This window comes from Eriocheir sinensis, unplaced genomic scaffold (genome assembly GCF_024679095.1).
Source record: "Eriocheir sinensis breed Jianghai 21 unplaced genomic scaffold, ASM2467909v1 Scaffold436, whole genome shotgun sequence".
Classification (NCBI taxonomy): domain Eukaryota; kingdom Metazoa; phylum Arthropoda; class Malacostraca; order Decapoda; family Varunidae; genus Eriocheir; species Eriocheir sinensis.
In genome coordinates, this window is record NW_026111761.1 from 248,915 (window position 1) to 276,404 (window position 27,490).

Below are 27,490 nucleotides of genomic sequence, written 5' to 3' on the forward strand. Positions count from 1 at the left end.
ATGGAGACAGGGAGAAGTACCAGATGACTGGAGGAAGGCAATTATTGTCCCTTTTCACAAAGGACAAGGTAGTAAAAATTAATGTAATAATTAAAGGGGGATAGGTTTGCTTAGCAGGGGTGTGGAGTCGGAGTTGAAATTTTCCGACTCCAACTCCAGGAAATTTTAAAGTTGCGACTCAGACTCCGGCCCCCATGGCCCTCACCCTCTATTGCATTTTTTTTTTTTTTAGATGCCGTCTGTAGTGCCAGTAGACTCTCCTGAGGTCCTTTTTCTTCCATGTATTTACATCCAAATTACATGTACTTTACATAAACAACATTTAGATAATGTAAAAGAAAAAAAAATCACAACTACATTACACGATAAATGATTATGGTAGGGAGTCGGAATCGGGGGTACTTTTACCGACTCCGACTCTGGCCAAAAGTAGCTGACTCCACTCCCCTGTTGCTTAGTGTGCCAGGAAAAGTGTATGGAAGAATCTTGACAGAGAAGTTGATGGAGGTTACTGAAGGGAAGATCAGCGAAGAGCAAGGAGGGTTTCAGAAGGGTAACAGTTGTGTGGCTCAAATATTTGCAATTAAAATGATAGTAGAAGAGTACTTGGGAAAAAGTAAAAAAAACTGTTTGCAGCTTTCATGGATCTGGAGAAAGCTTATGATAGGTTTCCTATGCGTGTTATGCACCTATGCAGGTGCCCTGCGCATTATTGTCCAAATCCAGATAGTAAAGCTCGCTGGGTCAGAGTAATAGCATTCTCCTTCCAACATTGACATATGGGTCAAAGACCTGGACATGGAATAAGGGCACAGCAGTCGAGAGTGTGCTGTGTAAATGAGCTACCTGAGAGGGGCATGTGAATTGTGTCAAGGTGGGAGGGTGTGAGTAATGAGTGTGTATGAAAGGTGTGGTATGGGAACCCATGCAGGTGGAGTGTAGTGTGGGGTGGTGGAATGGGTGAGGAGGAATACATTGAGGCGGTTTGGCCATGTTGAGAGGATGAAGCGTGATGAGTTTGTAAAAAAAGGTGTATGTAAGTGAAATTGAGGGTTGTAATAGGAGGAAGGCCGCTTGGAAGATGGGTGGATAGGGTGAAGGAGAACATGTGTGAGAGAATTGCTGGTGGATGAGGAGGACTGCTGGAGCAAGCAAGGAGGGAGTGTATGGACAGGGAGAGGTGGAGGCTTTTCTGCCGTGGCCACCCCCTAGGGGGAAGGCAAGGTGTAAGAGAGAATAGAATAGATAGATGAATTCAAGCAAATTTGACTATTATACTTACTGATAATGGTGTCCTTCAACTTCAAGATGCCAAAGCTCTGTTTCTCTCCTTTGCCACACCAGTTGTACTGCATAGCCAAGGAGTTTGTCACAGCACACCTAAGAATGCGCCTCACTGTGTCTTGGGAGGTCAGCACCCCTCTCACACAAGAACGTGCAATCTGAAATGGTAAAGAAAAATGTTATACCTAATCTAACACACACAATCATTCACAAATAGCCATCACTCCTATACTCACCATAAACTAGTTTAAAGTAAGTAATATGTACACTCAGATTATATCCCACTCTTTTCAGAAACTCAAGAAAAACTGCTCGTTCGGCTCCATATATATCTAGTCACCCCTCAAAATCCTTCCTTCCCATGCAAGGATAATTATCATCTTTGCAACACTGTCATGAGTATCAGTTTCATATACATAATCTCGCTGCTTTCTGAGCTATCACAAAGCGGAGAGGAATAACAATCTCTGTCCAGACAGTGATCTTGGGCTTTCTTAAAACCTACATTAGAGGTTCCTGCAGCTTCATAATGATAATTACTCAACACTTCGCTTTCTGAACTGTGAGCACACGACTCAGATAACTGTTGGTTAGTGTCATACAAGTCAACAACTTGGTTTACTGAGGAATTTTGAAGGAAATCTACATGTGCTGACATAAGCAATTTCAGTCGCCTCCTTTTTGTCCTGTAAGATTCTTCGGCCATGTCTTGGCATCTACTTTGAACTTCTCTGTCACTAGAATGAACAAATGCTAAGCTTGACTTACAACAAAATCAGAATTACTTGCCTTTTGTTGAGATGAGAGAGTTTTCTTGGAAAGCGGCGGTCCTGCCAGGGGCAGGCAGCCGCCAGGCCGTTGTTTTGAAGATGACCAGCCCCGGGCCTGGGCCCGCTCCGTTACGAGATTGTCGTACTCATCCTCTTATGATTGTCGATTTACGACCTAAAAACTGTCTTCTTACCCCTAAAACTGGCCTCATATAAAATCATCGATAAAATGCTTATTTATTGGTGTTTCTTGACAATTGTTATGGGTCAGAAACCTGTAAATACGATGCTCTGACTACGATAATATGGCAACGGTCTGATGGCGCGGTTGCCAGTTAATAGCATTTTCAACCGCAGATCGTGTACATTATCAATGTTTAAGGAGTTTTGAGGCATATAAGTGTAAATTGATGGCACACAGACATTGTTACAATCACAAAAAAAGTAATTTTTCTCCTTGATAGCCGTTACAAACAAGGAATAATACAGTATTGGCCCGTGGAAAAAGCTGAAGCGGCATCAGTGGATGGCGCCCTCCTTGGACATTGCAAATTTGATGTTCGATTTTCTAACTGGTATATTTATAATATCTTTGCATTCCACATGAATACATATATCTTAGGAAGACTTGATATCATTTACAAATAGAATTACATAATACCTTTGTTAGAAAATATCATTTAAATATATTTTATTTTATATTATTCTTCCATGCTGATGAAATTCAGTTTGTTTAAAATGTTTTTTCAACGTAATTCATTTAAGGCAGTGACTATCGTAATTCGTGTAAGTTGAAATACGTCAAATCGAAAATTCGATCGCCGTTTCACCTTGCTGAAAGTTAAAGTCAGGCGGAAATACTGTGGGCAAAAAGAGAGAAGAAGAAAAAGAAAGACTGTGGCGTAGGCAAAAAACAGATGAGGCAAGAAGAGCATACCAGGAGGCGAGAAACCAAGAAAACCGGCTTGTGATAAAACGGAAAAGAGAATACTATCGGAATAAGGTTGTGGAGGCAGGGCCGAACATCAATAACTTATATAAGGTGCTTGACAGTTTGACTAGAAACAGAAAGGTTAACAAGCTTCCGGATGGTTTCTCGGATGAGGTGCTGTCAAATAAGTTTTTTAGACTTTTTTGACCAGAAAATTGAGAGAGTTATCATGAACTTTAGAGGCGACCGCGGTTACCATGGATCCGCTGTGGAAACTCCAGTCCCTGAAATAAAGTTAACAGGCTTTCAACAAGTGGATGTGGCTGTGGTGAAAACTATCATACACAGGTGAACCTGACGTACTGTGATAACCACAGAGTTATATAACTCTGTGGTGATAACGATTCCTTGCCGATAAGTGACATAATTAAGAGTGAAAACTTTAGTGATTTCTTAAATATTATGACTGTGATGGTTAACACTAGTATCGAAAACAAGACTTTCCCTGAGAGTGAGAAAGCGGCGATCGTGAAACCTATCGTTAAAGGTAAACTGGACCCACAGTGTTTAAGTTCCTTTAGACCAGTATCCAACTTGACGTTTCTATCTAAGATACTTGAAAATGTGATCTTAAATCAGCTAATGGAGCATTTGCTAGTGGTGCAGGCTTTACCGGATAATGAATCTGCCTACAAGAGGCTTTACTCAACTGAAACTACTCTCTGTTTGGTGGTAAACAACTTGCTTGTGCTTATGGATGAAGGGAAGTGTGGTGTTCTGATTTTGTTAGACTTGAGTGCTGCGTTTGACACGATGGAGCACAGTCTATTGCTTCAGGATTGCAAGAATATTGGAATTGAGGGTGGTGTGCTGGATTATCTGAGGAGTTACCTTGAGAACAGAACTTACTGTGTGCAAATAGGTAAATCGTTCTCCACTCATAAACTTTTGCAAAGAGGAGTCCCCCAGGGAAGTGTACGGGGTCCAATTTTATTCTGTGTTTATACTATTGGTCTTTCACATTTGCTAAGAAGGCATGAAGTTGACTTTAAACTGTATGCTGATGATACACAGTTCTATTTGTCGCTGAGTGACGTGGAAAACACTGAAGATAAGCTGAGCAGAATTATGGAAGATGTCGGGAAATGGATGAATTCTAAGCAACTGAAGCTGAATGAGGATAAAACTGAATGTTTGATTGTCGGGAAGAACAAGGATGTCAGGAGGCTAGATGTTTCCACTCTTCGGATAAAAGATGACACTAGGACTGTAAAAAAGTCAGTCAAAGATTTAGGTGTGATACTTGACTGCACTCTATCATTCAAAGAACAGATCAGTCAGGTGGTGAGAACGGCAGGCTACCATCTCAGAAATATTGCATTTGTCAAGAAATACCTGGATGATAAGACTATGAAGATGCTTATATATAATCATGTAACTAGTAAGCTGGATTATTGTAACTCACTTTATTATGGCCTTCCTAAATATCTGCTGAAGAAACTACAACTGGTTATGAACAGAGCTGCATTTGATTTGATTATTTCAGGATATAAGCTACGTACGGGGAAATTAACCTTCCTCCTCTTCATCGTGGGGCAAGAACGAGGAGGGATTGGGAGGAAAAGAAAGGGGAGGAGGGAGGGAAAGTTGGAAAGCAAGATTCTTTCATGTTTTTTTCATCTTTTCTTCTCTTCGTCGTATTTTTCTGTTCTTTTCCCTGATTTTCTTTCCTCCTGACTTTGGTAGAGTTATCCACAGCCTGAAACACAAGAAAACACGCCAAACAGATATGCCAGGAAAAAAACAATTATACACATGCTCCCTTGCAGAGGTGCCAAGTCTTCATCCTCACCACCATCTATCCTCCATTTTCTGGCCCATAACTATTACAACGAACCATCAACAATTAACAAATATAACGAGAAAAACAAGTAAATTTTATAAATGGGGTTGAGGGGGTAGTTTTTAGGTGTACACTTGGCATATGACGGTGAAAATGTGGCCGCCTTGCATCGCCTCCTCCTCCTCCTCCTCCTTCCTCCCGGTCAGCTGATCCGAGGTGGACGGCGTTCCGCGTGTCGGCCAATTTCCTTGTAATCCAGGACGACACAGACGGCCATGGATGGAAGCAAGGTAGGTAGTCGTGTTATCAGGGATTAGGGCGGGCGAGGAGAGTAAATCAAGGCGAGACAAGTGATAAATAGCAGAAAACATGGCAGGGTGGCGGCGGGCAGGGCGCGTGATGGTGCTAAGAATAGTTATTTTATCATTATTATTATTTCCTAATCTACAGTGCCAGGGAGGGAAGCAAAGGAGGTGACGTCTTGTTCAGGGTTTAGGAGTCGTCTGGACGGTGAAATAAGGCGTTAAACTTGGAAAAATATAAAAAAATATAAGTTGTGATGGATGGAGCTGGCTGCGTCGGCTACTAGTGTCTTGATTGCTCTCTTGAAGGTTACCTATGTTAATGAAGGCGTGGAGGAGGTGATTGTTGTGGAAAATAAGGTTGACAGCCTCGGGTGGCGGTGTCGTGACAAGCCTGCCAGAGAGGCGACCCAAGGGTGTGTGTGTGTGTGTGTCCTGAGGTGAGGAGGCAGGCGTTCAGGGGAGGACACTCTGGCAGGGGTCAAGGCAGGGGCTGTGGGCAGAGGGATGGCAGCGGTGACGTGTGTGTGTGTGTGTGTGTGTGTGTGTGTGTGTGTGTGTCCTGAGGTGAGGAGGCAGGCATTCAGGGGAGGACACTCTGGCAGGGGCTGTGGGCAGAGGGATGGCAGCGGTGACGTGTGTGTGTGTGTGTGTGTTGAGCCAAGCATGCAGGGGCAGGGGCAGAGTCAGGGATGATACCACAGGGGCAGGAGCAGGGACAGGGGTGTGTGTGTGTGGAGAGCGGGACACATACTGGGGTGTTGGCTCTCTGGGTGTTATTCTATACTTTTCCTCCCTGGTGTGCCCCGTGCCAGGGAGGAGTTTTGTGTGTATTCCCCTGTATTATATTGACCCTAAGGAGAGGCAAGGGTGTAAACCTCCCTGTAGGTGAGGCCCCATTAGATTCATTTATTTATTTATTTAATTTTTATGTTGTGGTCTCTAGCGGTGGTAGGCTTTCTTGGGGTGCCTGCATGGTGGTCATCCCAAGCCTGTCAAGATGCAGCAGGCAAGTGTTAGGGGTGACTGTGGCCGTTTCAAGACACACCAAACCCTCAGAAAAAAATAGTTTGGTTCAGCAGTGAGGTGAACCTGTGTTAACTCTCGTGGTTTACTGCACCCAACAAGGATATATTAGAAAAGATAGGGACACTCGGGTTGCAGAGGTTTTGACACTGTCCGGTTCGCCACCTGTGGGTGTTCGCACCTCCGTGATTTCGCGTGCTAGTTGTTTCGCCACTTGAAAGGAGAGGTTCTGCTACTCACCAAGAAAACCTATTAAAATTCTAAAAATGTTAACAATATTAACTCAACCTAATGTAACCTAACGCACACTACAGTAACCTTACCTAACATTACTGTCACAAGACACTTAGGCTGAAGGAACAATATTAACTCAACTTAATGTAACCTAACGCACACTACAGTAACCTTACCTAACATTACTGCCACAAGACACTTAGGCTGTGTGCGACAACTAGCTTAATGGTATGTCGAGATGGTAGCATATAGTAAGGCGTGTTCTTTGGGGCGCCAACAGTGTGTCCGGTTACTGGTTTGGATGTCACGGCCTCAATGGCTCACGGCTGACACGGCCAGGACTCCTTCAAAGCTCCAGGAAACTAATAGCAAAGAGTGGACTGATCCAAACAACTGAAAAAATAGCCACAAATGTGTGTGTGGGAACCTGGGGAGTCGCTGGTCAGGAGTTAGTTATAATATATATGGCTAGGCTCAAAAGAATATATGGCTGGGTTAGTTAAAATATACATATATGACTAGGGTTGAAAATATATGGCTGTGTTAGTTTAAATATATGGCTGGGTTAGTTAAAATATACATATATGACTAGGGTTGAAAATATATGGCTGTGTTAGTTTAAATATATGGCTGGAGTTAGTTAAGAATCCTTATAATACTTAGCAAACCCAACACTAGGGTAAGGTGATGTACTCTCCGGTGCTAAATCTCCCACAGATATACTAATTGGACTTTGCCACACAGATGCTGGACTTTGTGGACCCTGGCGGCCATGGGGAGGTGTCCGTGGGCGCTGGGCAAGGCCGAGGGCGAGGAGTACAGCACACTGGATGAGGGGGACCATGGTAAGGGGTGGAGTGCTCACTTCAATTCTCTGTTCAGTTATTTTCTTTTCCTTAGGCCAAAAGTTCAGGCTACCAAAAAGGATAATATTAGTCAAAATTTGTCCTCAAAAAAGATATAATTGCTGAAGTGCCATGCTCTTACTGATGAACATGAATTAGCATAGAAACACACACACACACACAAAGAAATATAGAGGTTTGGAACAGACTAAGTGAAAAAATAGTATCGGCGAAGAGTGTGCAGAGCTTCAAGGAAAAGTTGGATAATTATAGGTATGGAGACGGGACCACACCAGCGTAAGCCCAGGCCTGTAAAATTACAACTAGGTAAATACACACACACACACACAAACACACATGCAGACTCACCATTCTGATAGCCCAGTGGAAAAAGCTCTGCTGCGTGGATCTTAAATGCCACTCTAAGCGAGAAAAATGAGAAAAAAATCATCACTCACACAAACCATTTCATAATATATATCAATGCATTTGTGATCAGTTTATACATCATCTAATTTTTGGGGTTTCTATTATGGCCAAAATTTGGCCTGTTTCTGCTACACACGGTAAAGCCACACATTTGGCCCGTCGCTGCTACCGGGCTAAGAAACTACCCTTGGAAATAATCACAACTCCTATGAAAGCCTTGTCATTGTGTGTGTGTGTGTGTGCGTCTGGGCGTCAAAATGTTTAAGAATCTGGCCCTCCTTCACCATTACTTATACCCTAATAATTCTCACTATCAGTCAGTTACCACCCCCTTTACCCCTTCCAGGATGGTGCAGGGCTCTCAGGAGATGGACAAGCAGGAACAGGGGACCAGAACTCACAGGTGTTCTTCATCGAGTGTGTGAGTGCTGCTGTCGTCTCCATGAACACCTGCTCAGAGGCACCAAGTGAGTAGATGACGCTACCCAGAGTGACTAAAACAGGGAGGGCTTTGGGGAGTGAATCAGGGCTTGGGGTATCTGAGGTACAGTGAAACAGGGCTTAGAGAGGAGTTGGGGGAGTGAAACAGGGCTTGAGGTATCTGAGGTACAGTGAAATGGCTTAGAGAGAAGCTGGGGGAGTGAAACAGGGCTTAGGGAAGTTATATCTAGGCTTGGGGGTGTCTGAGGTTGAGTGAAACAGGGCTTACATAAGCTCCTAAGTGTGTGTGTGTGTGTGTGTGTGTGTGTGTGTGTGTGTACTGCCCCTCACACAAGGCATAAAGGTGTATATATATATATCCCTACATTTGATATACTCATTTATTAGTTTGCAAGGGATTTGAATTTTTATGTTAAATTTTACTCCCAACAAATTATTTTGATCCCAGGGACAAAGGTCTGTAGTAAATGTCTGGGCACCTCAGTTCACCTGTTTGAAAAGCCTCTCCTAGTACTTGTTGGGGTGTTTTGGGATGCTGGTAATAGTTTGAACATGCCCTCTGCACCTTGAATGGGAAAATCAGCCATGAAAGCCCTGTTAATCTTCACTGTGGCCCTGGGAAACAGTCATAGTAGAAGCTGAAACTCTCTCGTATAAGTTGCTGGCTTTCATGGACTGTTTTGTGATGCTGGGTATAGTTTGAGCTGACTCCTGCACCTTGAAAGGGAAAATCACCCATGAAATCCTGGATAATTTTCTCTGTGGCCTTGGGAAACAGTTGTAATGGGATATCATTATGTATAACAATATTGACCTAAGAACATTTAATTCTTTATTTTTCCAAGGCAAGAGTGACCCCCAAACCCTCCCTTCCACAGGACCCGTCAAGCCAGTAGTCCGCCCTGCAAGACTGCCTGGTCAAGATGGGGTCCAGCCTTGCACAGAACTGCTTGACTGGCTGGCTGGCCAGTGCCACAAGTTGGTGGTGACCAAGTAATGCCCTCCATGACTGCTTCAGCCTGATGGATGGATCTCATGGTAGGGTATGATGGGCTGAGAGAGAAGGATGATGATGTAGCAAGGTAAGGTTCAGTTTATTTTACCCTGCTGCCAACGAGTGAACTTTTGATATGCAGTTTGGAATGTCCGTCAACTTAAGGTGTCTGGTGCAGTTTAGGGAAGGGTTAACTTTCTTTTTTTCAGCCAATGTCAAGAGCAGGGAAAGTGTAGAGTGACAGGACTTAGAGGAAGAGAAGGAAAAGGAATGTCAGTTAGAGAAGGGAGGGAAGGAGAATATGGATAAGGATGGAGTGAGAGAGAAAGGAAGAGAAGGGAAGGAAAGAAATATAAAGAAAAAACCGGAAATGAAAGGAAAATAGAGGAAGGAGAATGTGCAAATACCAAGAAGGAGACAGAGAGAGAAAGGAAAGAAGGAAGGAAATAAATATATATAAAGAAAAGATTAGGAACAAGAGGAAAATAAATAAAGGAGGAGGAGGAGGTAGAAAATACAAATAAAGATGGAGACAGAGAGAGAGAAAGGAAGGAAGGAGAATATTCAAATAAAGATTGAGAGGAAGAGAATGGTCATCTGTTTCTTGGCAGCTAACCAAGGGCTGTTCTGGAAAATACTCTCATTGTGATTCCCTCCCAAAATGACCTTAAGTAACTCCAACCAAACCTTACCTAACTTTCCCTAACCTAACCTCACCTATCCTGCCCTGCTCAAGAGTACAGACTTGGGGAATATGCCTCCTGGTAACCCTGTCATGGCCTGCAGGTGTGTGGTGACCCAGGCTGTGGAGGGTGGCTGCCACACTCACTGCTCCAGCCACTCACAGCTGTACCTCAGGAGCCAGACACCATCTGCTTCACTCCTGCCCAGACTTTGCCACTCACACCCAACAGCTGCTTCATCTTAAGGTAGGACTGCTTGAGTATTATTGTTATTATTATTATTATTATTATTATTATTATTGTAGTTATTATTATTATTATTATCATTATTATTATTACTATTATTATTATTATTATTATTATTAAGCCAAGAAACAGGCCCTGCTGGAAAGAGTCTAAGGCTTTAAACCAGAGGGTGAGTGACATTGTTATGAATATTAAGAACATTTTCTTCAGTAATCTTTGACAGAGTTGCAGTGTTATGATAAATGAAATAATGAAACTTAGGTTGCAAAGCAGCCTGAATCTACGACCTGTTGTTCGTTGTTTTTAGGTCTACAAAAACTTCTGTACCCTCAATTTTAGGCACTTGATACACTAAAGCAATTAATAAATCACGAACACAGACTTTACTTGTTCATTATGTATTTATACCTTGGAGGAAGATTTATACCACTTGGCATTCCAAACCAAAACAAACCTTCTTTTGACCTGTATCGCTTTTCATCGGCTCATCACGGCCATCACTTCTTCTGGTACTAACTCTCCTCTCTGCCCCTCGTAGTTGCTACATTCTACAATTAGGTGTTCCACTGTTTCTTTCTCCCCAGTGTCCTAGACAGCTACAGCCCTTTGTGTTGCTAAGTCTCATACCTGTCAAGCTACTGTGGTGTCTTGCCATAAGATTTTGCGTTAGAGACCATAAGTTTGTGTTGAAAAGACTTCCGACGGACTCAAGCAGGGTGCACGAGATACCCCCCCCACACACACACACACTAATCGTAATAGTAACCGTTACTCAGCATGCTCACATGGATTTAAATATGGCGCGTACGATATATTTAAAATTGTTTAAAACAAACATGTTAACCCTCTCGGGCACAGTGAGTTTCCAGTAAGTTTCTCTTCCACTCACCATGCATCTCTCAGGCCCGACCAGCCTTTTTTTGCCGCCGCGAAACTCTTACCTTTCAGTATGTATTTTACCATCACAGATATATCGTACCCCAATAAATTTGGTATCAATGGCTTCATAAAGACTTGTACTAGAACATGCGCAAATAAAAATAGAGGAAAAAATATATATAAACAATAGAAGCTCGTTTCAAGTCTCCGTATAGGGTATTGTAGACAATAAATCCTAAGTACCAACTCTTCCCCACTTGCTATCTCTAAATTTTGTGGGCCAACTTTTTCACCCGATTATATGTTTCGAAGCGGAATAAAGTGAGGATTCTTATGGTATCCTCAAAATCTTCATTCGCCTATTAGTTCCTGAGTTACTCCAACAAAACTGTATTTTTTCCTCTCCCATCAGAGTAGCCTAACAACTAAAAATCGCTCCATGCTCCTCATTTACGCTCTTTAGAAAGGTTGCCATATGTTATCATTAAGAAACTTATCCCGACAAATGACGCTCCAAATTTGACGCACTTCCACTGAAAACTTAATTTTTAATCAATTTTTTTACTTCTATGACGTGTTTCGCATCATCGTGCGCCAGGACCTTTTACCTTTGATGATGCGAAACGCGTCATCGTGTGCGAGAGGGTTAAAAAAAAACATTGCCAGCGGAGAAAAAAATGTAAGATTTTCAACTTACGCCGTAAAACTTGAAAATCGCCGAAATTACGTAAGACTTACGCAAAAAACGTTAGACTTGACAGGTATGAAGTCTTGGTGAGAGTGAGTTCGGCCCCTCAGCGGCTCCTTTTGGTACTGTGCGGGTTTCGGCCTTTTGAATATCTCATTACCACGAGTTCTACTGGCTAGATTCTGTTCGGTACTTTCCAGATTGAACATAAGTAAGTCTTCGTGGAATCTATTGGAAAAATGGTTCAAGCTATACATGCGTCAGGAGATTAGACAAAAATGGGAGAATGGTGTAAGCTTGGGTGCGAGTATTTAGCTTGTAATAACTGAATGGTAGAGTGTTTCTCACCACTTCACCTGAAAAATGTTAGCATAAACACTTGGGATCAATGTCTTGTAGACTACAGGCACAGTGCATCATGATTTATCACGTGAGAGATTTTAAAGTGTGCGAGTCTTCATAGCATCAACAGGCCTTGACTCTGTTTTAGTTCAAGTAGCTGGCGATCACTGGCAATTTTATGGGGGACAGAACTCCTCTAATTGTCGCTGACTGTATGGCTTGTCCCATTGCCTCATGCAGTGTGTGTGTGTGTGTGTGTGTATTCACCTAGTTGTGCCATACGGGAAAAGAGCTGCGCTCACGCTGTCCCGTCTCCATATCCTCTCTTATCCAACTTTTTCTTAAAATCATGAATGTTTCTTGCACAAACCACCTCCTCCTCCAGTCCATTCCACAACTCAACGCTTCTGTTTGGGAAGCTAAACTTTTTCACATCTCGCCTGCACGTGGTCGCCCTCAACTTCTTTCCATGTCCTCTCGTTTCTCTCTCGCTCCACACGCACTCCAGATTCTCCACCCTGCTCGCTACCCTGTACACCGCTATCAGGTCTCCTCTTTCTCTTCTTCTCTCCAGGGTTGTGAGCCCCATACTATTGAGTCTCTCCTCGTAAGTCCGATCCCTAAGTTCCGGTACCATCTTAGTTGCCATTCTCTGTACTCTTTCCAGCTTTTTTATATTCTTCTTTTCGTGAGGAGACCAGACCACTGCTGCATACTCCAACCTTGGCCTTATCATTGTAACTATTAATTTCTTCATCATCTCCTCATCCAAATACACAAATGCCGTCCTTATGTTCTTCAGCAAACTCATAGTTTGTCCCGTTATCCTGTTGATGTGTTTGTCCGGTGACATGTTCTCTGAGACAGTCACTCCCAAATCTTTTTCTTCCACTCCTCTGCATATTATCTCACTTCCCATCTTATAATCATATTCACATCTTCTACCACTCCTCCCAAACTCTATTTTTTTTACATTTCCCAAGGTTGAATTCCATCTGCCATGTACCACTCCACTCCCATATTTTGTCCAGGTCCCTCTGCAATGCCTCACAGTCTTTCACATCATTGTAACGAGTTGGTGACACAAGATCTCCCTCTCCTGAATCCAAACTGGCAATCCGAGATAATTCTCTCACTTTCTAAAAATTCCGACCACCTGTTTTTAAGTAGCCTCTCACATATCTTCGCAACCACACTAGTGAGTGATACCGCTCTGTAATTTAATGGGTCCTCTCTCTTTCCTCCTTCATAAATTGGTACTATGTTTGCTCTCTTCCAATCTTGTGTGTGTGTGTATGTATGTATATATATATATATATATATATATATATATATATACATATATATATATACATATATATATATATATATATATATATATATATATATCCATCCTAGGAGATTTCAATGTTCACCACCAGCTTTGGCTTTCATCCTCTTTCACTGACCATCCTGGTGAACAAGCCTACAACTTTGCTATCCTCAACGACCTAGAGCAGTTGGTCCAGCACCCTACACGTATTCGACTGTCTTTGGAGACGGCCAAACATTCCTAGGCCTCTTTCTTCCCTTTCCCCCTTCTGCTTGTTATTCTGTGTTTCTCTTCCTCCGTTGGGCTCCGATCACAATCTTATTTCTGCATCCTGTCCTATCGCTCCTGTACACCCTCTGGACCCACCGAAGAGGCGATGCTTCTGGCATTTTGCTTCAGCTCGGTGGGACGACCTGAGGATGTACTTTTCCGATTTCCCGTGGAATGATTATTGCTTCCAGGATAGAGACCCCTCTGTGTGTGCTCAGCGCATCACAGAGGTGATTGTCTCTGGAATGGAGGCATACATTCCTCGTTCTTTCTCTACTCCTCACGCTAAAAAGCCTTGGTTTAATCACGCTTGTTCTCGTGCTGTCAATGATAGAGAGGTAGCTCACAAAAGATACCAGAGCCTTCAAACTAATGCTAATTATGAACTTTACATTTCTGCCCGAAATCGTGCCAAATCTATTCTCCGACTAACCAAAAATTCTTTCATTAATAGAAAATGTCAAAACCTTGCTTTCTCTAACTCTTCCCGTGACTTCTGGCATCTAGCCAAAAACATCTCCTCCAACTTCACTTCTTCATCTTTCCCTCAACTCCTCAGTCCTGACGGCAACACTGCCGTCTCATTTATCTCTAAGGCTGAATTCTTCTCTCAAACTTTTTCTAAAAACTCCACTCTGGACGATTCTGGGCATATTCCTCCTACTCATCCCCCCTCTGACTCCTTTATGCCTGTTATAAAGATTCTTCAAAATGATGTTTTCTATGCCGTCTCTGGCCTCAATCCTCAGAAGGCTTATGGACCTGATGGAGTGCTTCCTATTGTCCTTAAAAACTGTGCCTCCGTGCTGTCACCCTGCCTGGTCAAACTCTTTCGCCTCTGCCTGTCAACATCTACCTTTCCTTCTTGCTGGAAGTATGCCTTCATACAGCCTGTGCCTAAGAAGGGTGACCGCTCCAATCCCTCAAACTACCGTCCTATAGCTTTACTTTCTTGTCTATCTAAAGCTTTTGAATCAATCCTTAACCGGAAGATTCAAAAGCACCTTTCCACTTCTGACCTTCTATCTGATCGCCAGTATGGGTTCCGCAAGGGTCGTTCTACTGGTGATCTCCTTGCCTTCTTAACTGACTCTTGGTCATCCTCTCTTAGCCGTTTTGGTGAAACTTTTGCTATTGCGCTGGACATATCAAAAGCTTTTGATAGGGTCTGGCACAAATCTTTGCTTTCTAAACTACCCTCCTACGGTTTCTATCCTTCTCTCTGTACCTTTATCTCCAGTTTCCTTTCTGACCGTTCTATTTCTGCCGTGGTAGACGGTCACTGTTCTTCCCCTAAATCTATTAACAGTGGTGTCCCACAGGGTTCTGTCCTATCTCCCACTCTCTTTCTGTTGTTCATTGATGATCTTCTTTCCAAAACGAACTGTCCTATCCATTCCTACGCCGATGATTCCACTCTGCATTACTCAACTTCTTTTAATAGAAGACCCACCCTTCAGGAACTTAACGACTCAAGGCTGGAGACTGCAGAACGCTTAGCCTCAGACCTTACTATTATTTCCGATTGTGGCAAGAAGAACCTGGTGTCCTTCAGCGCTTCAAAAACACAGTTTCTCCACCTATCCACTCGACACAATCTTCCTTACAACTATCCCCTATTCTTTGACAACACCCAGCTATCACCTTCCTTAACACTAAACATCCTCGGTCTATCCTTAACTCAAAATCTCAACTGGAAACTTCATATCTCATCTCTTACTAAATCAGCTTCCTCGAGGCTGGGCGTTCTGTACCGTCTCCGCCAGTTCTTCTCCACTGCACAGTTGCTATCCATATACAGGGGCCTTGTCTGCCCTCGTATGGAGTATGCATCTCATGTGTGGGGGGGCTTCACTCACACAGCCCTTCTGGACAGAGTGGAGGCTAAGGCTCTTCGTCTCATCAGCTCTCCTCCTCAAACTGATAGTCTTCTACCTCTTAAATTCCGCCGCAGTGTTGCTTCTCTTTCTATCTTCTATCGATATTTCCACGCTGACTGCTCTTCTGAACTTGCTAACTGCATGCCTCCCCCCCTCCCGCGGCCCCGCTGCACTCGACTTTCTACTCATGCTCATCCCTATACTGTCCAAACCCCTTATGCAAGAGTTAACCAGCATCTTCACTCTTTCATCCCTCACGCTGGTAAACTCTGGGACAATCTTCCTTCATCTGTATTTCCTCCTGCCTACGACTTGAACTCTTTCAAGAGGAGGTATCAGGACACCTCTCCTCCGTATTTGACCTTGCTGGCCACCTCTTTTGTTTCTTTTTAGGAGCAGCAGTAGCAGGCTTTTTTATTATTGTTTTCTTTTTTGTGTGCCTTGAGCTGCCTCCTTTGTTGGGAAAAAAAATATATATATATATATATATATATATATATATATATATATATATATATATATATATATATATATATATATATATATATATATATATATATATATATATATATATATATATATATATATATATATATATATATATATATATATATATATATATATATATATATATATATATATTGTATATATAAAAACCAAAAAAACATTAAAACAAAATAAACATCCTTTTTTTACCGTGTTTTTTTTCCAGCCTGTCTCCAAGTGTATATTTATGAACCATTATTTGCAGGATCAGCGATGTGGAACCAGTTGTACCACCACCACCACCACTACCACCAGGGGAGCCACTCACTGCCACAAGGAGGGAAGCAGGTATGTATTATTATTATTATTATTATTATTATTATTATTATTATTATTATTATTATTATAATTATTATAATTATTATATTATTATATTATTATTATTGTTGGGCTGTTAAAGCCCAACCAACAGGTCCTGTTGGCAGTAAGGGCAGACACCAGTACTGGTATTGGCAGTACTGTGTGACACAGTCAGGGCACCAGTCTGCTCATCAGTCTGGTGCTGTTGTAGTCGTTACTGTTAGGACCTATCCTGTACTGGTACCTGCCCAGGCCAGCCCTACCCCCAGCTGGACCTGTGTGTTCAACCCTTTTGATGCTAAATCCTTGCAGCGAGGACCAGCGTAACTTGCCGGTGGTGCTAAATCCTTGCAGCGAGGACCAGCGTAACTTGCCGGTGGTGCTAAACCCTTGCAGTGATCACCAGTCGCACTCAAATTGCCCGCATATGAGAGTGTTCCAACACTATTTCTCACCCCACAGCACTGCCAATTGAGTGGGTTTTCCACTAAATTTGGTGTAAAATCATATCAGCCTAGAGCGGAAAAGCGCAGAAAATCTACGGACGAGTAACTGGTGGATGTTGTTGTCCAATATTGCAGCATTTTTGCATAGCTTCACCTCACTGATTTTTTTACCATATAGTTGTAAATTTTGCATTTGGCAGTACTGCCCTGCCAGCACCACATCATTGCCTTACGGTTGACCGTCACGCACGCACAAATGTATGTCTTCACAGGCAACACCCCCTGAACCTGCCTGTACGTTCGCAGGAGAGGCTTACATTACCGAATCATATAGATCTTGGCCTCTTCTTTCCAAAGGTGTTTTTGTTTTTTGGCTGCGGTGAATTGTTTTTGAGATACAGCGGTTGAAAGAGCGAGCACTAGCGTCACTTGCTGAACGTGCCTGTACATTTGCAGGAGAGGCTTACATTACCGAATGTTATAGATCTTGGCCTCTTCTTTCCAATGTTTTTTTTTTTTTTTTAGCTGTGATGAATAGTTTTTGAGATGCCGAGGTTAAAAGAGACCCCCTCCCCCAGCTGGGCTGCCCGAGTGCGCCTGGGGGATAGTCTCGCTGCGAGGGATTAGCAATGAAGGGGTTAACAGCTGCTGGCAGGTATGATTCAGTGTTCAGAACACTGATCTCTGAATCTAAGGATTGGTTAAGTCTGTGCAAAGCTTGAAGCCACAGCCAGCTTTGGTTCCCTGGGCCCATGTAAGGTTTGGGACGTCAGTGAGTGGCAGGCAGTGATGAAACACTGCTGCCTTACAAATTTATTGAATATTTTAATGCCCTCACTACCATGTGTTTATGCCAAAACAACACTGGCTGCCTGTTTTGCCTGCCCCAAACAAAGGAAATGTCAGCACCTGCCTGTAACATGCTCTAAGTACTGATGGCTGTGATATTTTGAAAGTGTTACTTGATTGTGTTGGAAATGCTGCAAACCACAGTAATAATGATGTCTGCAACATTTATTTAATGGCTGACACAACAAAATCAGACATAGCATTGTTGTCTTGCAAGATTTGAAGCAAAACAGTTACTCTATTGGATGGTGACCAAAGAAAACTGTCACACCTGGTGACTTGTAAACTGTAACACTTGTTCTTCCTCAAGTCAGCCCAGTAATACTTAACACATGCCAGTGTGTACAGCATGATACTACAGCCAAGGAATTATTGTTTTGTGCCAAGTATGGGAACAGATAGTGTTTACTTTCACTTAATGGGATAACAAACCATTAGTTAGGGCACTCAGTACACTTGTAATGGAGTGTGTTAGCACGGACACACTCAGCCAGTGATGAGTCGTGAATGTTTCCCTCAACAGCTGAGGCCCCGGCCTTCAGGACTCCTGCCCGGCCCACTACAGAGAAAGACACCAACAGGTCACTGCTTTGTACACTCTCCACACTTTTATCTCCTCATTTATATAGAAAGAAGTATTCACTAGTAAATGATGCCCATGGAAGGGAAACTTAAGCACCTGAACTTGAAGAAGAAGGAAATGTCTGAGGCTTCATGGTGAGGACTGTTTCAGGGATGAGCTGTTTGTAAGGAATTTTTGTAACTTACAGTACACTATGTGTGTCCAATGGTGTTTCTTGCAATCATCATCCTTTCCTTTGAATTGGCCAGAGTGTCCCCATGAAGCTTTGGTGTTGATGAAGACATTCTCTGGGTCAGCCTGTGTACATATTGCGGTAAATACAGGAACGTGTGAGTCCACAGCTATACAAAACACTGAACCCGCGATTGTGTGATCACAGGTGTACAGTTAACATGGGCATGGACACTTGTGGACAGAAGTGAAGACAGATTGCAGAACAGCCTGGCAGGACTGGCAACTCATCCCTGACCTTACTTGGACATTTCCTTCAAGCCAATAAACTGGCCCTGAGAGATATATGTCATGCCCCAAGAGCATACTTTTCTATTTCCTCTATTTCCCAACACGTCCTCTGTGTGTATCGAAACACACGAGAAATTAATCAAGATCATGGTATTCGCCGGCTGCCTGGGATTGAACCCGCGACCAGCGTGATGGAAGAGCCACTCCTTACCGAGTCGGCCAAAGAGGTACCCCACTGGCTAAGTGGGTTATGGGAGGCTCGTTCATCAGGCATAGTCGCCGCACTACACACACACATATATATATATATATATATATATATATATATATATATATATATATATATATATATATATATATATATATATATATATGTATGTATATATATATATATATATCGCCTAAATCTGAACGCCGTCTAACAACTGTTTTGCAAAGATAAGCACATGATGTGAGCTAAATCATTTTAAGGTTGTCTTCAGTACTGAAGACAACACATGACATTTGCAGTTGCATTTTTCTAAACAAATGAATGTATAATTGTAATTCAGGTACTACTACGTTATTTTACCGTGTTTTACATCACAACGTTTAGGAGGGAACATTATAACATAAACAATAAATACACGTTATCTTCAAATGTAGGAAACATTCTGAGAGCGGCGACATCACTTCATATCGCGACTGTACATCTGCAACATGTTGTCTTCATTTACAAAAATAAGATGACAATTTAAAAGTGTATAAGATTAGGAGTAAAGAAATTATACATGTGAAGAACATTGAAAGGTAAATAAGAAATAATAAAAAGCATAAAAAGATACAAAATACAGAAAGATTTGTTCAGTGCCACAACAATTTTACCAAACACTGAGTTGAGTCTGGAAACTTGCTTCACTGCTGGATGGTTTATATTTTATGGTTTTTTTTTCTCACAGTAAAGGACGTCGCTCATGGTCAAAAAGAAAGATAAAACAGACTTTCCTTCCTTCATATGTACAAGAAGTGCTTTCATAAACAAAATTCTCTTATTCGGAGTGTTAGGGAGAGGGTTAGTGCTCTCCCTGATACTTGTGACAGGTATACAGGGGCCCACAGACATGCTCCCTTCCTCCAGACATGTGGACACAGGGAAATGGTTCTCAGGTCTATGTTTTTAACTGTATCGGGCTCCCAATACAACCCAGCATCACTCTGTACCTCTGTCTTCTTAAATGTGTGTGTCTCCCATTACTACAACCATTTCCCAAGGCCACAGGGAAGACTGACTAGGTTTGTTTCCATGGGTGACTTTTCCATTGAAGGTGCAAAAGCCATGTATCATCACAAAAATACTACGTGAAAAGCCTAGCAAATTCTATAAGAGACTTGTCATCTCCCATTATGACTATTTTCCAAAGCCACACTGACTAGGTTTGTTTCCATGGGTGTTTCTTCAGATGAAGGTGTGCAGAAGCCATGTATCACCACCATCACAAAACACTCCTTCAAAAGCCTGGCCAGTATATCTTTGCCTACCTACAATTTTCCGCTTCACAATATTTCACTGTATAATTTCTGCCTCCTCCTCCTTGTCCTGCCCTGCCCTTCCAACCCCCCCCCCCCCCCCCTCTCTCTCTCTCTCTCTCTCTCTCTCTCTCTCTCTCTCTCTCTCTCTCTCTCTCTCTCTCTCTCTCTCTCTCTCTCTCTCTCACAGAAATAAAAGAGTAAAATAAACTGAATTAAAATCAAAATCCTTCTTGTGTCGCTTGTGCTTCCCAACAAACACACACACACACACAAAAATACATATATAAAATAAATCCATAAAGGTGTTTATCTTATTTTTCTTCTTTCAATATAATTTTTTTCTACTTTTTTATTTGCTATTTTTTTCTTTTCATGAATTTATTGCTATCTCTATTGTTTACACAGGAAGAAGAAGAAGAAGAAGAAGAAAAAGAAGAGGACACACAGAGAGAGAAGAGGAGGAAGAAGAAGAGGAAGGATTTGTAATATGGCAGACATCAAACCAATGGTGAGTGTTAAATATTTTGTTTTCCTTCTTTCCTTCCCTCCTTCCTTCCTTCCTTCTCTCCTTCCTTCCTTCCTTCTCTCCTTCCTTCCTTGCTTCCTCCTTCCTTCCTTCCTTCCTTCCTTCCTTGCTTGTTCTTGTATGATGGATAGATGCTTATAAGTATGATTATTAATGGTGAGTGATGTAGGCACTTATGGCACTTGGAGTTGGTCTGACAACAGTTCCTTCTTAGTTTTGTTAAGCATATAGGCAATTAGGTGCTGTACAGTACTGTTTTATTTTCTCCTCGGTCGGGCCGCCGCTATCCTAGGTCAAAGGTCAGGAGTCTTGGGGCGTGTGTAACCTTATAGGAGGGAGTGATGTGTGCTCATAAAATGGTGACGTCTCCTTAATTAATGTGTTTCAACTTTCACACAAAATCTGGAACTCCGTCGTAAGTCAAGGATCCCTCCCTGTACCTGAAGTGTTCAGGGCAGACACCTGAAGGCTTGGTTCCTCTCCAAGCCACGCCTCTTCTTACATCCATTTCCCATGATGTGGTGATGTTAGGCGCACGTATGACACCCCAATGTGCCGCCAATGTACGCAAACCTGTCCAATGTACGTCAGGTGTCACTCTTCCCCAAGGGACGCCGCCAGTATCACCCCAGAGAAACATTCAACTTTTTGCCCTCAATGATCCTGGCCTGCCAACTGTACCCCAAGGTTCATGAGGTTAAAATGATATCTTTTTACCCATTCTGTACCCATAGGTATGTGTCTGGGGGGATGAATTCTGTCTGTCTGAAAGATGTTTTGCCTGTAAACTCAAACATGTATATACAGATAGATAGATAGGTATATATAAGATTAGGTAAGGTTCACCCCTGAAGGACGGCCTGGAGGGGGAGTTTCTGCTTGTGTGCCCGCTGATAAAATTGTCTAAAAAGGTGTTCTTCGTCGGTGCCCTGTGTGGCAATTGGAGCCCAAAACACAATAGTTCATAGTGCTTGCCAATCTTTTATTTACATGGTGAAAGTAACTACAAGTAACTCAGTTGCTGCTCGCCAGAGATATCATGTTGGGAAGTAGTACAAATTTTTGCGGGAAATCAAATGACAGTAATTCCCGCGCCCCGCCTTTCTGCCTTTGTCCGCCTGAGCAGGAATTACCCTCAGCCATCCTTTAAGGGTTAACTTAGCTATAATTATGTCATGCCCCGGGAGCTTCATTTCTATTTCCCCTGTTTCCCAACACGTCCTCTGTGTGTATCGAAACACACGAGAAATTAATCAAGATCAGAGTATTCGCCGGCTGCCTGGGACTGAACCCATGACCAGCGTGACAGGAGAGCCACTCCTTACCAAGTCGGCCAAAGAGGTACACCCCTGGCTAAGTGGGTTATGGGAGGCTCGTTCATCAGGCATAGTCGCTGCACTATATATATATATATATATATATATATATATATATATATATATATATATATATATATATATATATATATATATATATATATATATATATATATATATATATATATATATATATATATATATATATATATATATATATATATATATATATATATATATATATATATATATATATATATATATATATATATATATATATATATATATATATATATATATATATATATATATATATATATAGTACTGAAGACAACACATGACATTTGCAGTTGCATTTTTATAAACAAATGAATGTATAATTGTAATTCAGGTACTACTACATTATTTTACCGTGTTATACATCACAACGTTTAGGAGGGAACATTATAACATAAACAATAAATACACGTTATCTTCAAATGTAGGAAACATTCTGAGAGCGGCGACATCACTTCATATCGCTACTGTACATCTGCAACATGTTGTCTTCATTTACAAAAATAAGATGATCATTTAAAAGTGTATAAGATTAGGAGTAAAGAAATTATACATGTGAAGAACATTGAAAGGTAAATAAGAAATAATAAAAAGCATAAAAAGATACAGAATGAAGATTAAGATTTGTTCAATGCCGCAACAATTTTAACAAACACTGAGTTGAGTCTGAAAACTTGCTTCACTGCTGGATGGTTTATTTTTTATGTTTTTATATATTTTTTTCTTACAGTAAAGGACATCGCTCAAGGTCAAAAAGAAAGAAAAAACAGACTTTTCTTCCTTTATATGTACAAGAAGTGCTTTCATAAACAAAATTCTCATATTCAGAGGATTAGGGAGAGGGTTAGTGCTCTCCCTGATACTTGTGACAGGTATACAGGGGCCCACAGACATGCTCCCTTCCTCCAGACATGTGGACACAGGGAAATGGTTCTCAGGTCTATGTTTTTAACTGTATCGGGCTCCCAATACAACCCAGCATCACTCTGTACCTCTGTCTTCTTAAATGTGTGTGTCTCCCATTACTACAACCATTTCCCAAGGCCACAGGGAAGACTGACTAGGTTTGTTTCCATGGGTGACTTTTCCATTGAAGGTGCAAAAGCCATGTATCATCACAAAAATACTACGTGAAAAGCCTAGCAAATTCTATAAGAGACTTGTCATCTCCCATTATGACTATTTTCCAAAGCCACACTGACTAGGTTTGTTTCCATGGGTGTTTCTTCAGATGAAGGTGTGCAGAAGCCATGTATCACCACCATCACAAAACACTCCTTCAAAAGCCTGGCCAGTATATCTTTGCCTACCTACAATTTTCCGCTTCACAATATTTCACTTTGTATAATTTCTGCCTCCTCCTCCTTGTCCTGCCCTGCCCTTCCAACCTCTCTCTCTCTCTCTCTCTCTCTCTCTCTCTCTCTCTCTCTCTCTCTCTCTCTCTCTCTCTCTCTCTCTCTCTCTCTCTCTCTCTCTCTCTCTCTCTCTCTCTCTCTCTCTCTCTCTCTCTCTCTCTCTCTCTCTCTCTCTCTCTCTCTCTCTCTCTCTCTCTCTCTCTCTCTCTCTCTCTCTCTCTCTCTCTCTCTCTCTCTCTCTCTCTCTCTCTCTCTCTTAAACTGACGAATCTATTGTACACAACATATTTGTATTTTTGCCGACGACACTTTATGCGATCGTTCGAGTAGCATATGTTTCACTGTGCGCTTTTCAGGGCTTAAAATGTCACTTTTTCTTGTGCATTATTTCAAAAGCCCTTTACACTTGTTCACTGTGTATTTAGCATCACTAGTGGTGTGGGGCATGTTCTTCGCCACCTGTGAGCAGCCACTTTTGGTGCTGGCTGGCGCGTGACCTCGGCACCCCGACCTGCTCGTGGCTGGAGAGTACCGTTCTCGTATCTCTCACAGCCTCTCGCGGGGGGAGCCTCAGTCTCGCCAGGTGTGGTACTCCTTGTACCACTCTCTCTCTCTCTCTCTCTCTCTCTCTCTCTCTCTCTCTCTCTCTCTCTCAGAAATAATAGAGTAAAATAAACCCATGGAATCCTGGATAATCTTCTCAGTGGCCTTGGGAAACACTTGTAATGGGATATCATTATATATAACAATATTGACCTAAGAACATTTAATTCTTTATTTTTCCAAGGCGAGAGTGACCCCCAAACCCTCCCTTCCACAGGACCCGTCAAGCCAGTCCGCCCTGCAAGACTGCCTGGTCAAGATGGGGTCCAGCCTTGCACAGAACTGCTTGGCTGGCTGGCCAGTGCCACAAGTTGGTGGTGACAAAGTAAAGCCCTCCATGACTGCTACAGCCTGATGGATCTCAAGGTAAGTTATGGGCTGAGAGAGAAGGATGATGATGTAGCAAGGTAAGGTTCAGTTTATTCTACCCTGCTGCCAATGAGAGAACTTTTGATATGCAGTTTGGAATGTGTGTCAACTTAAGGTGTCTGGTGCAGTTTAGGGAAGGGTTAACTTTCTTGTTTTCAGCCTATGTTAAGAGCAGGGAAAGTGTAGAGTGACAGGACTTAGAGGAAGAGAAGGAAAAGGAATGTAAGTCAGAGAAGGGAGGGAAGGAGGATATGGATAAGGATGGAGTGAGAGAGAAAGGAAGGAAAGAAATATAAAGAAAAAACTGGAAATGAAAGGAAAATAAAGAGGAAGGAGAATATGCAAATACCAAGATGGAGACAGAGAGAAAGGAAAGAAGGAAGGAAAGAGATATATATAAAGAAAAGATTAGGAACAAGAGTAAAATAAATAAAGGATGAGGAGGAGGTAGAATATACAAATAAAGATGGAGACAGAGAGAGAGAAAGGAAGAATATTCAAATAAAGATTGAGAGGAAGAGAATGGTCATCTGTTTTGTCCCCTGCTAGTTGGGCACTCCAGGTCGCATGTTCCTGAAGTCTCTGCGGGTATGTGGTCCCTGAGTGAAGACGCTCGGCTGTAACTTGGCAGCCAACCACGGGCTGTTTTGGAAAATACTCTCATTGTGATTCCCCCCTCCCAAAATTACCTTAAGTAACTCCAACCAAACCTTACCTAACTTTCCCTAACCTAACCTCACCTATCCTGCCCTGCTCAAGAGTACAGACTTGGGGAATATGCCTCCTGGTAACCCTGTCATGGCCTGCAGGTGTGTGGTGACGTGGAGGGTGGCTGCCACACTCACTGCTCCAGCCACTCACAGCTGTACCTCAGGAGCCAGACACCATCTGCTTCACTCCTGCCCAGACTTTGCCACTCACACACAACAGCTGCTTCATCTTAAGGTAGGACTGCTTGATTATTATTATTATTATTATCATTATCATTATTATTATTATTATTATTATTATTATTATTATTATTAACCAAGAAACAGGCCCTGCTGGAAAGAGTCAAAGGCTATAAACCAGAGGGTGAGTGACATTGTTATGAATTTTATATAGGAAGAAAGGAAGGAAAGAGAGGAGATGGAAAGGAAGAAAGGGAGGAAAGGAAAGCAGAAATTGATGAATGAAAGGAGGGAAAGAGAGAAGGAAGGAAGACAGGAAGGGAAAGAAAGAAGTGAAGGGGAGGAGGAAAGGATAGAAGGAAAGAAAAAAGGAAGGGGAGGGAAGGAAAGAAGGAAGGAAGGGGGTGAGGTAAGGATTCTACTACTACTACCACTACTACCATAGCTGGGCATTATCACGATACTTTATCGCTGATAACAAAATCGGGTTATCGGCCATCTGCTACTTATTTAAATATATATCGGTATCTTTTTTAGTTTTGTAAGCAAACTAGCGATAATTGCTACTTTTTTCCGCCTCTCAGAAGAAAAAAACCATTGTCTCCTCCCTACACGTGGCCCGGGCACCCGGTGTTGTATGAAAAAATTTCGGGGTATGAAATATCTTCGGTGAAGAGATTTCATTCTTAGATCATCAACACTAAAACACTAGCTTATTTTTTTATTACCCAAAAATCAATATATCAAAGAGATAAATCATTTAACTTTGCCCAAAAAATTATTATTCACTACCTCAAATTTGATATTACATATTCGTTTATGAGCATGCCATGGTGTTGAAGGCACCCGGTGTTGTGTTATTTGGTGTCCCATGTTCAACAGCTGGCGCTTTTGTTTACAAACACTGGTCTCTCGTGAACTGCGCATGCTCAGACCAGCAAGCGTAGACCTGTACAGTCTCACAAAGCTTTTTAACTGTAATTAAGAGTTGCTGGAAGGCTGAATCGGACATACAGTACCACTACCACCATCCTCGCTGTTTCTAGAACGACACTCTGTACGAGTTGTATTTATATGTACAGAGTGTCGTTCTAGAAACAGCAAGGATGGTGGTACTGTATGTATGATTCAGCCTTCCAGCAACTCTTAATGTGTTAAAAAGCTTTGTGAGACTGTGCAGGGCTACGCTTACTGGTCTGAACATGTGCAGTTCACGAGAGACCAGTGCTTGTAAAAAAAGTGCCAGCTTTTGACGGTGGGACACCAAATAACACAACACCGGGAGCCTTCAATACCATGGCATGCTCACAAACGAATTTGGAGTATCAAATTTGAGGCAGTGAATAATAGTTTTGGGGGCAAAGTTAAATGATTTTTCTCTTTGATATATTGATTTTTGAGTCTAACATAAAAAAAACCCAGTTTTTTAATGTTGATGCTGTAATTATGAAATCTCTTCACCGAAGATATTTCATACCCCGAAGTTTTTTCATAGAACACTGGGCGCCCGGGCCATGCAAGCGCAGTCAGAAGGAGACAACGGTTATTTTTTCTGAGGCGGAAAAAAGTAGCGATTGTCGCTAGTTTGGTTACACAAGTAACGAAGATACCGATATATATTTAAATAAGTAGCGGATGGCCGATAACCCGATTTTGTTATCAGCGATAAAGTATCGCGATAACTTATCGCGATAACGCCCAGCTAGGTTTACCCCACTCTGGCTTACAATAATAAAACTCGCAGAAACATAAGGAAAATATTTTTTCACATTATAAAAATATAAAATGTATTCCCTTTTTGAAAACTATAGCCTATAAATCTCTTGATGTGAAATATAGGAACACAGTCATATTTGTGTCTCCTAATGAACAGAATGTAAAACTACAATTAATTAGCTTTCTAAAAGGTATCCCTTCTTTTAGACTAGTAATATTAGACTAGCTTCCCTTTCTTCTGAATTTTTGTAACAGAAGGAGCATCTACTTTCATGAAAAATATATGGAACTAAATATTAAATTAATGTGATAAAATATGTCCTTTCTGTTGAATATTGATATCTGAAACAGTTAAAAACACCAACTTCCTTATAGTCTCAAACTCAAAAGTGTTCACTTATGGATGCCTTTCAAAAACTTAAACATGCAGAATGCACAACTGGAGTAGGCCTAGATCTGCATGTATGTCAAAACTGCCAGTCTGATTAGGCATTACAGTATTACTATTTTTTTATTTATAGCAATACTGAAATGCCTAATCAGACTCGCAGTTTTGACTTACAT

The 27,490-nt window shown here is 41.8% G+C and overlaps 1 protein-coding gene across 9 annotated transcripts in view; it reads left to right on the forward strand.

Annotated features, from left to right (window-relative positions):
- The window catches only part of LOC126992305 (uncharacterized), a 77,084-nt gene that overhangs the window by 22,561 nt on the left and 27,033 nt on the right, over positions 1-27,490 (forward strand). For 6 of the 9 annotated variants that reach the window (XM_050850968.1, XM_050850970.1, XM_050850965.1 and 3 more), the window contains exons 1-6: positions 4,991-5,118; positions 7,135-7,235; positions 8,011-8,131; positions 8,984-9,143; positions 9,886-10,028; positions 25,130-25,265. In XM_050850968.1, the coding sequence (XP_050706925.1) occupies positions 9,132-9,143; positions 9,886-10,028; positions 25,130-25,265 (291 nt within the window). In that variant the 5' untranslated portion in view covers positions 4,991-5,118; positions 7,135-7,235; positions 8,011-8,131; positions 8,984-9,131. Of the gene's footprint in view, positions 1-4,990; positions 5,119-7,134; positions 7,236-8,010; positions 8,132-8,983; positions 9,188-9,885; positions 10,029-16,150; positions 16,234-18,063; positions 18,865-25,129; positions 25,266-27,490 lie in introns of those variants that run through there. The other 3 variants (XR_007746462.1, XR_007746463.1, XM_050850966.1) reach the window with 3 other exon arrangements.